A 16,041-nucleotide genomic window follows, 5' to 3' on the forward strand; every position below is an offset into this window, starting at 1 on the left:
GTCCTCTGGGATGAACCTACTCCAGCCAAAGAAAACTAGGCTGGTGGTGACTTCCCAGAGGACCTTTTCAGCTGCCGCTCCTAAAATATGGAATGACCTGCCGAAAGAGATCCGCCATATTACATCTTTGGAGGTGTTTAAAAAGGCAATAAAGACGGCTCTCTTCTGGCGGGCCTTTCCAGATTAACGTCCAGCAGAATTAACCAAATTGATCCATTCACTCTTTCACCGCCTCTCCTGATGGTCTCTTGGAATAATTCGACCTGTGTCAATCCTTAGTTACAAAATTTGTAACTAAGTACACTGTACTGGGGATTTTGTATTGTGTCTTGATGTTTATGTGTAATTTTAGCAGAAGGAGGGAGGGTTAAGGGAATTAGGGAAATTTTATTATTGTCTGTATATCTGTTTTATTGGACTGTTGTTACCCGCCTAGATCTTGGAAGGGAGAGGTGGGTTATAAATTATTTATTTATTTATTTATTTAGTGGCAAAGATGTGAATTCTCCTCTTAGCAAATATACTCAGGGTAAGGTAATATTTGCTACAGCCTTCAAGGTGTTTTTGCTGGAAGAAGGGTTATGGACTGCTGGTAAAAATGGTGCTTTTTACCCAGGAATACAGAGGAGGGAAGGGGATAGGGATTAGTGACTGCTGGAAGAGTTCTGCAGCTGTAATAGCCACCAGGAGAAAGAAGAGCTTGCTTCCTAGGTCCCTACTTCCACAGCCCCCTGCAGGCTGACTAGAACAAACACATACACTCATCTGTGTTGGGAGAATAGAGTATGAATTGGCCCTCACTCGGTATTGACTGTATGAACTGATTCGCTTAGCATTGGCCCTGCCTCTACCTCTGTCTCCAGTCCAAAGGCTGAGAAGCCAGTGTGGGCTGAGCAATAATATGGCCTTGCATGTGGACACAGGGTTATCTCTCTGTCCTAGATGCTGGTTTTCAGCTCCTCAGGAACTGTGGGTCACGTGTGCCTCAGGTGTGTGGCAGTTGGCATGCCCAACAGAACAAGAGGCAGGCTTTCTAGGCAAGATTTCCCTTGTGCATTGCTTTGAGCCAGCACGATGAGGCATTGCTGGGGCTTTTTCTCTTTTATTAAGACTTAAACTAGTACAGTGTTTCAATGTCACTGTGCATTCAGGCTCACTTCTCTTTTCCTGCCCTATTTGTTTCTGCCAGTGATGTTTTCCAGGGGCTCCCAAGAGCATTTAAATTCATGCCTGTTTAAAAATGTAACCTAGTTCCAGCATGGGTTTCTGGCTTTTTCTCTCCTATTGTCTGCATGATTAACTCAGCACAACAGCCTTTTGAACTCGATTTTTTCTTTTGTAAATCCTGCTCTGTAAAATCAAATTGGTAACTTGTAGGATTTATCATCCTGATTGAAAGTTTGCTTGATGTGAGGTTCCACAGTCTGGCCTTGCCTGACCTGGATAATTTTTGTCCCCTTGTCTGACAACAAGTTATAGTTCACCTGTTGCTTTCATTCTGATATAGTTTCATCAGTTACAAGAGCAGCAAAGAGCAAAAAGGCATGAAGCAAAGGGAGATGTAGCAGGACCACTGTGGACCTCCATGTCCCATGTAGCTGCATGCTGGCAAGAAATCTTTGCTAGCCACATTTAGGGAACCTCCCATGATTAGAGGATTCACTGCAACTGCACTGCAACAAATAGGCATACAATCCCCAAGGTCTCAAGAGTTGCAGAGACTAGAAATGCATTTTCATTGCAGCCTGTGCCTTGGAGACTGGGCTGTTCCTGTCTGTACAGCAATGGTGGTTTCTATGTTGGTAGGGTAATGAATCCAGATTTTACTCTCAGATTTAACTGAGCTACCAAGTGCACCAAACTTATTTGGACATAGAGTTCAGCATCTTGAAGAATGTATGTAAAAAAAACAGACCAGTTTACTGGTCCAATGACATGGAAACCCATCAGCAGCCACAATGATACATTATGTTAGTTAGGTACATGATTCTAGTTGACAATGGGACTACAGAAGACTTTGGATTGTAAAACTTACTATCTCAGGTTTAACAAGCCTCGTCAAAGGAAAACCTGAATTCCACTCAGGAAAAAATGCTTTTGGTGTTTCCCTTTTTGTGTAGATTTATAGGTTTGTTTTCTTAGCTATAAAGGAGGTTAGTTAAAGATAGCATATCTTGATGCTAGAAATGCATGCACAGATTACTGCAACAAACCAAGAAATCTGTCATCCCTCAATGAGTGAGAAGGGGAAAAGACAAATTATGCCAAGTGGGCTTTTGTGTTGGATAAAAATAGGACAAAATCTTTCAAAGGTGGAGAAGTGTTGTTGTTGTTGTTGTTTTAAACACCCATTGAAAGAAAGGCATGCTTTATGGATGGTGGCTTTGCATTTGTCCTTTGATATCCTGGAACACTGCTTTCCTGAACATATGAAACTGCAGACTCAGATTTTAAATATTTTTTTCTTAATAAATATTGCCATCAGGAAGTTTTGCTGTTATTTGCCATTAAGTTGACTTTAACTTATGGTGACTTTACGGACCTCTAGGGATGCAGTGGCTTAGTGGTTAAGACGCCATTTCTGATGATTGGAAGATTGGAAATTTGGTAGTTTGAGGCTCAAGTGCTGCATGATGGGGTGAGCTCCTGTCGCTAGTCCCAACTTCTGCCAACCTAGCAGTTCAAAAGCATGCAAATGCAAGAACACTCATCCCTCCATATTTGTGGATTTAATTATTCACAGATTTGATTAGTATGTTCTCTCTAAGAATATTTAGGTCCTCCAGTGCAACTCTATGGTCAACTTTAACGAAAAGTTGCACTGAAAGACCTAGAGATTCCTAGAGAACACTCAACTAGGCCTTTGTAGCTCCTCTAGCGCAGTTCTATGATCAGTGTTTGTCGGACGAGTTGCGTTGGAGGACCTAGTGATTCCTAGAGAGGTGTCCTCTCAGGTAAAAACATGGTGTTTTTGTTATTTGCAGTTTTTCCATATTCACACGGGTCTTGTGCCCCTAACCCTAGCAGATATGGAGGGACAAATGTAGATAAATAGATACCACTTCTCAGTGGAAAGGTAACAGCGTTTGGTGCAGTCATGCTGGTCGGTTATGCTAGACATTCATGTCAAGAGACTACCTTTACCTTTATCTTTATGAATCTCCAAGATTACAATCAACTGCCCTGTTTAGGCCTTGCAAATTCAGGACCATGGTTCCTTGATTGTATCTATTGAGCTGGAGAACTTTTACTTATATTTCTTACTTCTATTTTTTACTTGGACTTGCTTTTTCTTCTGTTTTCTACCTTACCAAGCATTATCCTCTTTTTCAATGAGTTTTGTTGTCTTGTGGTGTATCCAACACACAACAGCCTCAGCTTCATCGTCTTTGCTTCTGAGGAAAGTTCAGGCTTGATTTGTTCTAAGACCCATTCATTTGTGGGTTCTTTAACAATCCATTGTATCTGTAAAACTCTTCTCCAGCACTACACTTGTTTTTGCTGATTTTCTGCCTGCAACTTTCTTCACTGTCCAACTTTCACAACCATAGATAGTAATCATGCATCCCATTTACAAACTCTGATACTTGAATCAGTGCCGCTATGGATCAGTGCAGGAGTTGTGACTAATAGGAAGAAAAAAGGCATGAGACTTGTGGGAAGATCATGGTGCAACTTCTGCATGGGATAAGGGATGGGAGAAGAAGGTTCTCTTCATAAAAATGTCAGTAGCAGATTGTGTTAAAAGCTGCTGGTCTGTGGGACACTCAAACTTTAGGAATGTATTTGTTCAGCAGTGTCCCCTCTATTTGCTGCTCTTCATACATGCATATCATGTACCAAAATACTCTCATCCACAAGTATATCCTTCAGCCAGGTGATACAGAGGAAATCTCAGAATATACTGAAAATTAGTTTGCTGTCCAGACAGAGCTGATCAACCTGTTCTTGTTTGGCAGTACCAACTAGTTGTAACAACAGAAGATGGCTCCTTTTACTTGCGTGATTTACATTGATGAACAAAAGTAGAGAGGCGTAAAAGAAATCACTAAGACAGTTTTTTGAAACTGAACACTCAAGAATGTAGGGAGGAGTGCTATAACATATTTTGACAGCTGCTTAATTAACCCAACAAAAACAACCTTTTTTGACATACCTTATGTCAGCCAGAATGTTGCAACATTCAGATGTCCAAGATGCTCTCTTATCTTTTCCACTTTCTGTATTGCACCTGCCACACTGAAAATCCACACTAAAATTGTCTTCACACCCCTTATAAACAAACAACCAAAAAATATGAACAAAGCTCAGGGATACAAATATGGCTTCAGCCCAAGGGCTTGTGTCTGTAAGTGCACATATTTTTAATACTAAACTTTTTTGTGCCAAGGAAGATCCTCATTCACTCGCCTCCCTTTCTTTGAGTTGAATCTGGAAGCCTATCTTAATTCAAAATTTAAATATTTTGGTTGACAGAATTTCTGGTGGATTCTTCTTTTAGTCTGACTGGATGGTATCAGATGGTGGAAGACTAATGATACCAGAATTGAGCTGGAGAACTGAAACCAATCTATGTTAACCATCCCAAAAATGTTAAAATGTTTAATAGGCTTGTGTGTGAAAGGTACTAGACATGTTGGAAATACAGATTTCTATTAGAATCATAGAGCTGAAAGGGACTGTAGGGACCATTGAGTCCAACCCTCTGGCTGGAATAGTTAGCTAAAGCACTCTTGAGAGATGAAAAATGTCTAGCACTTTCTGAGTTAGTTCATTGCACTGTCAAACAGTTCTTGCCACCTGGAAGTTCTTCCTAATGTTTAGGTGGAATTTCATTTCTTGTAGTTTGAATCCTTTGGTTCATATCCTAGTCTCTGGAGCAACAAAAAATAATTGGCACAGATGAAAACTGACATAACTGCCTGGGTATGGGCAAAATGATTTGACCATACATACTCTTGCTTTGTTTAGAGGTAGTTGTTTTTAGGGCCTTTCAAAACATTTCCACCACACTTTAGGTAAAGAAGGATGGAACAGTTAAGCATGGTGTGAACATGCTCTATCTAGAAGATAAATACTTTGGGGTGGAGCTAATAGCCACGATCCTGTTGCACAATGTGATTATACTCCTGTGGCAACAGTGATAGAAACCAGATGGCCTTGTGTGTAGCAGCAATGGAGGAGAAGTCAAAGAGAGCCATCACCATTGTGAGAGAAAGCTGTGTTGAGAAATCAATATGGTAACTGGATAGTAAAATTCAACCCTTCAGAGTAAATCCAGTTTAAAAGTTTTGAACAACCTTTGTCCTCCCCATCTGGAAGCAGAAATCCTGAGGGTCTCCTGTGCTTTTTTATTGTTTCAGAAACATTGTGACAGACAGAAGGCGAACCTGAGGATCCGTTTCAAGCCCTCACTCTTCCAGCATGTGGGAACACACTCCTCCCTGGCTGGTAAAATCCAGAAGCTAAAAGTGAGTAGGTGATATCATAGTGCTGGAAATGCCAAAATAGAAAACAAAAAGAACACCACAGAGACGAAGCAACAGTTGTTTTTTTCTTTGTTATTTACACATTTTTTAATGTGTGCTACTTAAACCCCTCTCAGTATTAAATTCTCCAGTCCTTTCTCTTGTGCACACAGTTGTTTCCCATCCTTCATTGCCACAGGTGCTGACCTCCTCCCTGTGCATTATCCAGTGCCATCTGCAAGCTGCCCAAGGTGGTAGATGGCACTGTATTCCTACCCAGTGTATTTCTATCCCTTAAGAAAAATGATCCTGTTCAAGCTTGATGCCAACCTGGAATCAGAATCCTGGTACAGTTTGGGACTTTTACAAGTGGAGGAGATATGAAAAGAGAGAGACTGAGACAAAAGACATTTTGTAGGCAAAGATTAGGAAGAGCATGTGCTTAAGGAGCATAGGCTCCATTTCTAAATTGACGCAATAACTGGATGAGAGACTACCTGGAAGCCATAGGTGTATTGCTCAGAAGTCCTTGAAGGAAGGAATCATAGGCCTGTTACAGACTGCCAAAATAAAGCTGCTTCGGGTCTCTTTGGAGGTATACTGCTTAAATGATGCATGCACCCTAAGAATCCGGAAGCTGCACCAAAGCTGCACTCCAGTGCTTAGGAATCGAGTGTGGCTTTGGAACAACCTCCGGACTCTTAGGACCCATGCATCATTTAAATAGCATATCTCCAAAGAGGCCCGAAGCAGCTTTATTTTGGCAGTCTGTAACAGGCCATAATATATTAAATAAAACCAAGTTTGCACAAGTGAAAGATACTGAAATCTCACCTTTCACTTACTGAAGTCATGCCTCTCCGAACCTCTCTAAAGAACCAAGGATGGGGTAAGTTCAGTCTGCATGCAGCCTCCAAAGCTGACTTTTGGGGCCCCTAAAGCCCTGGCAGTCTACAGAAGCCCCCATGTTTCTGCACAGCTCTTCCTCCCTAGAGTAGATGCATTTGTTTGATATTTGGGCTTCATTGGATAGCACATTCTGTGCTAGTCTGTTCTTAACTGTGGGTAGATGATATATGTGCATCCAAGCTACATCTACCCACAAACTGCATCTCAGTGCAACAGACCTATTTGTATGTAAAATGCAATAGGTTATTTCATGTGTGTGGTGGTTTGGGAAGGGAAAGCAGGTGCTTTTAAATGCAGGTGCACTCCCTGGGGAAGGAGGTCAGCTGTGCTGTTTTGTAGAAAAGGAAGTGGATGCTTCACTGACAGAGTATAGATGAAATTGTAAATGATTTGGAAGGAAAATGGAGGCACTGGGTCAGGAGCCAAGGGAATTCTAGCATGGCAGGTATCATCTGATTAATAGTTGCTAGGATGCCCTCATAGGTATGTGTTGCAGCATTTTTAAATGCCTTGAAATAGCAGTGAGTCTCCAAAATTAAGGATGTTCAGGCAGCAGGCTTGTGAATATCTGATTATATATTTTGGTTATTGTAACACACTGGAAATTTGTACTGTAGAAGGAGAATCTAGCAACATTCTTCTGAAGGACTGTTTCTTAAGTTCTTAAATCTCTTTCTTAAACAGACATGCCTCACTTAGCTAACCTTTCTTTCTTTCTTTTTCTTTTGGTCTCTCCTTTTTATGGTTTAGTTGGGAAGCCTCAGCAGCTCAAGAAATATTTGTTTTAATTCATTTTCTGTTTGAACATTTCCCAAGGATTCAAGATCATATTAATTATATATAAAGCAAAGCACACACACAATCAAAACAAAATGCTCCTTAAATTGAAGTTATTCATGTCTTCTTAGCCCTGGCCATTGAATACTCATTCCAAAAAGAGAGGTTTGGATTTCTTTGAAATGTTAGGGATCTTTAAATTGGAGACTTTACCTCTGTGTTAAATCAAATGCATATTTAACTAACATACATAGAAATAGCCTCATCTGTGTTTTTAGGTCTGAGTGATGAACAAATGAGTTTAGAGAACTGACTACAGTAGTCTGAAAAGGAGATCACTAGAGTGTGAACTGATTTCTGTGGTGTTTTTTCTCACAATGCCCTATAGGAAAATAGTGTTGCGACCTAGTAGTTGGTTGAAACTATACAGCAATGTAAGGGGAAGATTCTTAGATAAAGATAGCTTTTGTGACCTCATCACTTGATGAACAGGATTGACAGTAATGTCAGTGTATATATGAATATATAAGGCAACTAGGGGTGAAACATTTGAGTCCCGTATATTTAGAATCATGCACATGGATCAGAATTACATACAGGTTCCATAAAAGTGCAATGGGAAGGGGAGGCATATATTAAATAAAATTGTTTAATTGCTTTGCTTTTATCTTTGTGTTGAGGACAAAGATTTTGGGAAACAAGCTCTTCGGAAAGAACATGTCAATCCTCCTGCAGAAGTGAGCACCAGTCTGAAAACCTACCAGCACTTCTCCTTGGAGAAAGCCTATTTGAGAGAAGATTTCTTCTGGGCATTTACCCCCACAGCGGGTGACTTCATACGCTTTCGCTTCTTTAAGCCACTCCGCATTGAACGGTAAGCCTATGGGATCTTGTGGAGACAAAGACTGGAGAGGATTAGTTTGACATTTAAAAGTCACATTTTCTCTCTCCTGTGGTGGAACAGAGTTCATCTGAAAGGCAAGCACTATCTCATTCACCTGTTGCCTGTTGGAGAGCAACCAAAAGCACAGAAATGTTTGGCTTGTATGCAGTTCTTCCTTATAGTGGCCTTCTTGGCTTCCTTGAATATGTTTTCTCCATTTTGATTCTACTTTTTAAAAACATATAGAAGAGCATCTAGTGCAGTGATGGCGAACCTTTTTGGGTTGCCGTGCCAGGGGCAGAGTTTCCACCCCTGGAGGTGGGGCCACATGCCAGAGGCGGGGCTTCCACCCTCCGGGGCGGGGCCTCTGGGGCGGGGCTTTCCCCACGCCCTTTCCTGGCCTCCAGCTGTCTTTGAGAGATACTAGAAGTCGGGGGGATTGGGGGAGGGTGACAGGTGCGCGCCTGCCCCTCCTCCGCTTCCCTTGGCCTCCAGCTGTCTCTCAGAGACAGTTGGGGACCAGGAAGGGCCCATGGGAGGGAGGAGTAGGAGGACCATGGCCCCTGCTCCTCTGAGGGGCTTCGTCAAACCTGAGGTGTCCTCCGAAGGACACCTTCAGATGAAGTTGCCCTGACTTTCCGAAGGACACCTCAGGTCTGGCAAAACCCTATGAGGAGGAGGAGGCCCGTGGCCCTTGCTCCTTTCCTCGAAGCTTCACCAGACCTGAAGTGTCCTCCGAAGGACACCTCAGGTCTTGTGAAGCCCTGAGGGGAGGAGGAGGAGGTGTCTGTCCACCCTCGACCTCCCTTTCCTCAGAGCGAACGGGCTCCAAGGGACCCATTCGCTCCGAGGAAAGGGAGGCCAAGGAGAAGGGGACTGGGCACACGTCACAGGCCCTTCCCTTCGGCCCCTTCCTTTGGCCGAACGGGCTCCAAGGGGCCCGTTTGGCCAAAGGGAAGGAAAGCTGAAAGGAAGGTCTTGGGCATCCGTCCCAGGCCCTTCCCTTCGGCCCCTTCCTTTGGCCGAACTGGCCCCTTGGAGTTCCGTTCGGCCGAAGGAAGGGGCCGAAGGGAAGGGCCTGGGACGGGTGTCCAGGCCCTTCCCTTTGGCTTCCTTACAGCCCCAGATCTCTCTCTTTGGAGGGAGGTCTGGGGCTGAAAGGGCCGCGATTGAGCCCAGGACGTGGCATGCGCCATCCTGGGCTCTTTGATGGCCCTTCCAGCCCCAGATCTCTCTCTTTGGAGGGAGGTCTGGGGCTGGAAGGGCTGCGAGCGAGCCCAGGACCCGGCATGCCACCGGGAGAAGGCTGGGAGAAGGAGCCAGATGCGTGCGTCTCTGGCTCCTTCCTTCCAGTGCCATTTTCTGCCTTCCCGCTGTGTCTCGGAGACAGCGGGAGGTCCGACAATGGCAGGGAGAAGGAGGAACAGGCACGCGCATGCCTGTTTTTCCTTCCCCTGGTGCTCGTGCCCGGTGAAACGGCCCACAGAGTGCCACTTCCAGCACGCGTGCCATAGGTTCGCCATCACAGATCTAGTGTATCTAGAAGGCATTTTGATAGGGTGTAATGAACCACATGCTCCCAGTTCCTGAAAAACATGTAATGAGAGAAGGCAGCTAAGCATAAGATGAAAGAGCCCAGCACTTGACAGACAAAGAGAGCTTCAGATGAAGCTGCCCTGACTTTCCCAGTTCCAGACTTGGTCAGGGGCCTTAATGGAGAAGAACAATACATTCTAACTTAACCACAGAGCTATGTGTTTATGTGTGTGTGCGTGTCCATACTTGAGAGAGAGAAAGGTTTGAGTGTTACACGTAAAGTTTTCAGCCTACATTTTTCTCCAAATGTCTCATTGCTTTGAAGTGAATGGGTTAAGAGTTCCCTGTAAATGCATAAGCAGGGAAATCCATTAAATGCTCTCTCATGTTTGAAGTTTGCAGCTCTCTGTGGTAAAGGCCTTGGTAATTAACTATTCTTGTATGTTCCTCCTGTATGCTTAGATCTCCGTCAGTGGACCTGCTCTATGCTCCTTTGATGATCTGTCTGTTAAATGTAGGGTGTGTGGTTGAATGCCTTTTCTAAGAAGACCTGCCTGTCTTGGGCATTTAGTATAGAGTGAAAATCTACTTTTGGGAAACAGACTGATTTGTAGACCTACATTTCTATTAAGTGCTTTTGCTGTGGGAAGAGTTGTCCTTACTGTTTTAGTTTGATTTTGTCTTTCTGTTGCTCCAGGTGACTTTCTTCAGAAAGAAAATAGGGGTATTTTTAGTTTAAGCCAAGAACCTCTTCATCACTAGCGGAGTGTGAAGTTCTGCTGATGTATGTAGTGTGGCAGACCTCATGCCAGACTCGCCTTTAAGCCACCCCGTTGTGTTGTGGATGAACAGGGAGCTTGCTTGTGTAAAGGAGTACTGGCCACCTCCTTACCCAAGCATGTAAAAAACACATTTACTGGTTCATGCCTAATATCCCAATAGGATTCTGGAAACAGTTCCATCCCTGTTGTACACAGAGAGACATGAGCTTCTGTGAAGCTTTTCAGACTTCCTTCTGATCCATACTTAGCTTTGGAAAATGTTTATCTGTGCTTGAAAATAATAACTAGGATTGTGGAAGCAAGAGCAGTCTGTATCCATATTCAGGTGTGTTACTTGCAGATAAATGACACTCTTAATACAGTTTCAAAAGTGATGAAGCTAGATCTACCTTGCTGCTCATTTCCCAAGCAGTTGTGAGGCACATCTACTTCCATTCATTCATGGGGCTCTTTGCTTGTCCTTACTCTTCTTCAAGTCAAGTACTTACAGCTCTGATTTGCCAGTTGCAGATATTGCTGTATTTTGTCCTGGTGCTTTGGAGTTATCAAAAAAAAGAGAGAGTCATCTTTGTCTTTAGTCTTTTTTATGTCCCTTATGCTTTACTCAAGAACAGAAGGCAGTGGTATTGTCATGAAGGAAAGGACTGTGTGCTTTTCAAAACTTCTTTTTGTAGATAGCACCTGTATTCTTGTTCCAAAGGCCATAACTTCTCTCCTCCTGAACTGCATTTTAAATAATTGCATATAGAAGGCTGGGGGGGAATGGATGTGGTCTTTGAAAATCCATCTGTTCATTAAATGTCCTTTAGCAATTAATTGAAAGGACTTAAAAAAAAAAACCCTTATCTATGCAGCGTCATCCTTCCCAGAATTTGTTCTCGCATTCAAAATGCACACACAATCACTTCTTATTTCTCCAGTTTGGTAGAGCTGAACAGAAAACTGCTTTCACCATGGGGATGGATAATTGTGCTTCTTACTTATATTCATTCAAATGCAGTGGAGTGCTTAATTTGCAAGAGCAATCAAACAATCAATCTGTAATTGGTTGTTTGCGCACTTAGAGTTGCCTCTTTCCAAATGAGCTTTCTTTGGGAGGAGAACCACCTGTTGGAAATAGACATCTTGGTAAATGCATTCCTGGTGGGGTACTTTTATATGCTAACAGATCCCCTCTGTGAATCTCTGCAGTCACTGTTGGTTTCTTTTGCACAGATTTTTCTTCCGTAGTGGCAACATTGAACACCCCGAAGACAAACTCTTCAACACTACAGTGGAAGTCTTACCCTTTGATGTAAGTGTGCTGAGCTTCTGGTAGGAGAGAATAGAAGGAATTTTCCTGAAGCCTCTGAATAATGATTGCAGCCCCTAGTTCTGATTCTTGGATCCGCATGGAAAGAGTTTGCAAAATAATGCTCACAACTAAGCGAAGTTATTTGGGAAGAGGGGTCTGAATCCTACTGTTAGTCCCAGCAAACAATAGCTTGCCTACAGTGATCTGGGTGCACTCTTTGAGGATCTGCCCTCTGACTTTCTCAGTAGTCATTACAGCAGGGCATTTAGAGTGGTAGCTCCTCTGGTAGGGAGGACTATTTCCCTTGAAATTGGACATGTTCCAACTATTCTTACTTGTCTTTGCCTGTGAAATACATACTTATTTCTGCTAGCCTTCCATGTTTAGTCCAACTAACATCTATTGCTTGGAACACATGAAGAGTGTATGTTAATTTGTATGTCATATATTTGTATTCTGTGAATATTTTAATTATTTATGTATACTGGTTTGAAATTTTAGGATCTAAGCAATATATAAATGCTTGTATATTAAGTAAAGTAAACCCATTGACTCCATGGAATTTTTATCTATGTGTTGATTCACTATTCAGTAGTTGATTCACTGGGTCCACTCTACTTGAGGGTTAACCAATCAGATTAAGGCTTTGGACTGCAGCTCCTACGTTGAGATCCGTCAGGGTAATGTAAATTTCTGCCAGTGGAGCTATGTTATACAACTCTTATACTGAATGCCAGTGTAGCACAACATATGTGGGTCAATGGCTGACCCATTGTGCAATTTCAGTGAGCAGTATGTAGAAGCAATGTGCATTCCCATGCCATTCTTTGTACTTTAATGTATTACCACACACGCAATAGTCCTACACATGCAATTCTGCTTATGCCATCACCAACTGGATATTGCTGTAGCATGTTATTATTATTTTTTAAAACACTCTGCATGAATTTCACAACATATGCCTCTTAAGGTCACTCACAGGATGCCAGCCCTAGAGTCCCCTATCCATACCAGCTAGGTGATTTTGAAACTTGAAGTCTAGAAAAAAGTAACTTTTCCAGTCTCTGGCCATCTTCTGAGAATAGGTGCTGAATTCATAGTTCTATAGTTCATGTGATTCACTTAGTTTATTCCAAAATCTAGAAGCAGGCCTGCTTAGTCATTCTCTATTTAAAGCATGTAGCCTGTGGCAGGAAAAGGCATCCAAGCCTGATTCTTACAAGGTATACTTTAATAGACATTTTTATGGGTCCTGGAAAGGAGTCACAAAAGGCTTCTAACAACCCTGCTTGTTAGAGTAATGCTCCATTTCTGAAAACATCAGTATTGCCTTGGTGCTTTTATGGTCATAGTGGTTCAAGCTGTACCCACAGCAGGCCTCTTCTTTGTGGCTGGCTTTTTGCAAATATTGTCTGTTTTCTTGCACAGAGTCTCCAGTCAGATAAGGAAGCCCTGCAGGAGGGAAGAGCAACAGCATTCAAGTACCACAGGACATCTGACGGCTACATACAGATAGGTAAATTGTTGGTTCAAGGCAAATAGTAACCTGCTGGTCATGGGGAATGCACTGTGTATGTTCCTGTTTGGATAACACAATTGCATAGAATGTGGTAGTACAGGAGGTTTGAAGACAGAACCAGTTTATTCTGCATTAATTAGTATTCTCCTCTACCCCCGTGCTGGAATTTAGATCTGGAATTTAGAGTGGAAGTCATTCACTTAGAAAACACCCTCCACCAAATGATTCCCATCCTCCAGTAAATGCTAAAAATATGCTTATGTCCTAATCATTGTATATTCACAGTGGTAGATTTCCCCCCTCCATAATGTGCTGATACAAATGTTGACACCATAGTGATTTGAACAAATCTGGACAACGATGGCAGCCTGTTTTGCAGCCAAATTTTTCATAATTTGGGAGGTGTGGAAATGACTCAAAAGTGATGCTTAGGTTTTGATCTTAACTACCTTTAATGAAGAAATAAGTACCATTGAAATCAGTAGAGCCAAATCAGTGACCAGAGTTCACAAAGGCGATTACGAATGTGTAACGTAGAGTTACACATTTGAGACTAGTTTTATTCACGATCTCTACATATTTACTAGTTTAAGGAATTTGTAGGGACCATGAAAGTCCGTCCCCCAGTCTTCACTTACTGGACAGCAAATGGGGATCTGTTCTCCTATAGATAAGAAAGCAAATGATTAACATTTCCACCACCCCTTTTGTGAGCAGTCTCCAGTGCGAAGGGTAATTGAGACAAGGACCCTACTTCTGACTGTCACATCAGAGATCATTCACAAGAGGTGTGAGAAGGGGAACAGATCTCTGTTATTCACAGCAGTTAACTGCCTGATAAATGACAATGGGGGGGGGGCCTCGGGCTGGGAGACATTATGTAGCTACATGACTAAAGTGGTTATGCATTCATAACTTAGTAAATTCCGGCTGAACTCTGTAGGACTGAAGGTATCCCAGCCAGTAAAAAAAAACAGGATTTTTGTCTACATCACCTGGGTGATTGCAATGTTATCATCCCCTTGTTCTATTGTTGTTGTTGTTGTTGTTGTTGTTGTTATTATTATTAACCTTTATTTATGAAGCGCTGTAAATTTACACAGCACTGTACATGCAATCTTTTTAGTTAGACGGTTCCCTGCCCTCGGGCTTACAATCTAAAAAGACATGACACAGAAGGAGAAGGGAGTGGTGACGGGAAAGGGTAAGAGGTCCAGCAGTTCCTCTCAACCTCCGAGGCCTGGACCAAGGCAGATGGACTGGAGGGAGGGCTTGGCTTCAAAATGGAAGGTTAATCTTCATCCAGGGAAAATAATACTCTCAAGTAGGATAATACATATACAATACATAGCAATATAGGAAATGGTTCGATAAACAGGCAACAAAATAACATCAGATAGTAAGCGACAATTATGCAATGCCTGGGAAGGCTTCTCTGAACAGGATGGTTTTCAACTCCGTTTTGAAGCTAGTTAAAGAAGTGATGGCTCTTGCTTGTGGGGGAAGAAGGTTCCAGGAGTGAGGGGCAGCAAGTGAAAAGGGGCGAATCCGGGATGGGGCACAGGAAATCCTGGGCTGGGACAGGAACCCTTGACTACCAGAACGGAGGGCCCTGGTGGGAAGGTGAGGAGAAAGAAGGTCTGATAAGTAAGGAGGGGCCAGTCCATGGAGGGCTTTGAATGTCGACAGCAGGAGCTTATACTGAATGGGGAAAGGGAGAGGGAGCCAGTGAAGGGATGCCAACACAGGAGAGATGTGGTCAGCGCAGTGGGTGGAAGTGATAATGCGTGCAGCTGAATGCTGGACAGAGATTAAAGGATGGAGATGAGAAAGAGGAAGCCCAGCCAGGAGGACGTTACAGTAATCCAGCCGTGAGATCACTAGGGCATGGACCAGGATCTTGGCAGTAGAGGCGGAGAGATATGGTCGGATTTTGGCAATATTGTACAAAAAGAATCTACAAGCCTTGGCTGTGGTCTGGATCTGAGGGATACACGACAGAGAAGAGTCAAAGATAAAGCCAAGACTGCGGGCTTGCTGGACTGGTTGAATGGAAATGTTGTCCACAGAGACAGAAAAGGAGTGTTGAAGGGTGCGCTTAGGAGGAGAGACAAGAAGCTCCGTCTTGGACATGTTGAGCTTCAAACGCCGATGGCGCATCCACTGCGAGACAGCTGTAAGGCAAGACGAGACTTGCTGTTCAAGCCTTGGAGAAAGGTCAGGGGCAGAAAGATACAGCTGGGTGTCATCAGCATACAGATGGTAGGAAAAACCAAAAGAGCTGATGAGTTTTCCTAAGGACAGTGTGTTCTTGCCTTCACAGTGGCTAAGAATTGGCCAGTAAATGGTTACAAGTTGTGTGTTTGCATCATCAGGGAAAGAGAGCATAAGGACTTTTTCTCTAAGCTTTTTCCACATGTGTCAGAAGGCAGTCATTTCCTGATGCCCTCGTCTGGCTGGCTGGCTGGTCATCTGTGAGGGTGGTGGTGCTTTGTGTATTGTGTGCATGGCAGGGGGTTGGACGTCATGGCTCTTGAGATCTCTTCCAACTCTATGCTTCCATTATTATTTACACTAGGGGGAACTCTGGAATGTTTGTGCCAGCCTGCCTGGTCCCAGTAACAGGGTTCTGGGAAAAGAGGATGATATAAGGGGAGATCTTTTATATTTCAAGAAGTTTCCAAATCTTCAGTACAGTGGGCTTTTGGTATCCTCTGGGGTTTGCTTTCAGGATCCCTCACTGGATACCAAAATCTGTGGATGCTCAAGTACCATTAAATAAAATAATATAGTAAAAAGTGGTTTTTTGTGGGGTTTTCAGGCTATGTGGCCATGTTCTAGAAGAGTTTCTTCCTGACCTTTCACCAGCATCT

At 43.1% G+C, this 16,041-nt stretch overlaps 1 protein-coding gene across 1 annotated transcript in view; it reads left to right on the forward strand.

Annotated features, from left to right (window-relative positions):
- MGAT4B (alpha-1,3-mannosyl-glycoprotein 4-beta-N-acetylglucosaminyltransferase B) overlaps positions 1 to 16,041 on the forward strand; it is a 129,050-nt gene that overhangs the window by 107,223 nt on the left and 5,786 nt on the right. Inside the window, exons 10-13 of the mRNA XM_042448598.1 lie at positions 5,364 to 5,471; positions 7,835 to 8,028; positions 11,571 to 11,649; positions 13,078 to 13,165. Of these exons, the coding sequence (XP_042304532.1) occupies positions 5,364 to 5,471; positions 7,835 to 8,028; positions 11,571 to 11,649; positions 13,078 to 13,165 (469 nt within the window). The remainder of the gene's footprint in view (positions 1 to 5,363; positions 5,472 to 7,834; positions 8,029 to 11,570; positions 11,650 to 13,077; positions 13,166 to 16,041) is intronic.

This window comes from Sceloporus undulatus, chromosome 2, assembly GCF_019175285.1.
Source record: "Sceloporus undulatus isolate JIND9_A2432 ecotype Alabama chromosome 2, SceUnd_v1.1, whole genome shotgun sequence".
In the NCBI taxonomy this organism is placed as follows: domain Eukaryota; kingdom Metazoa; phylum Chordata; class Lepidosauria; order Squamata; family Phrynosomatidae; genus Sceloporus; species Sceloporus undulatus.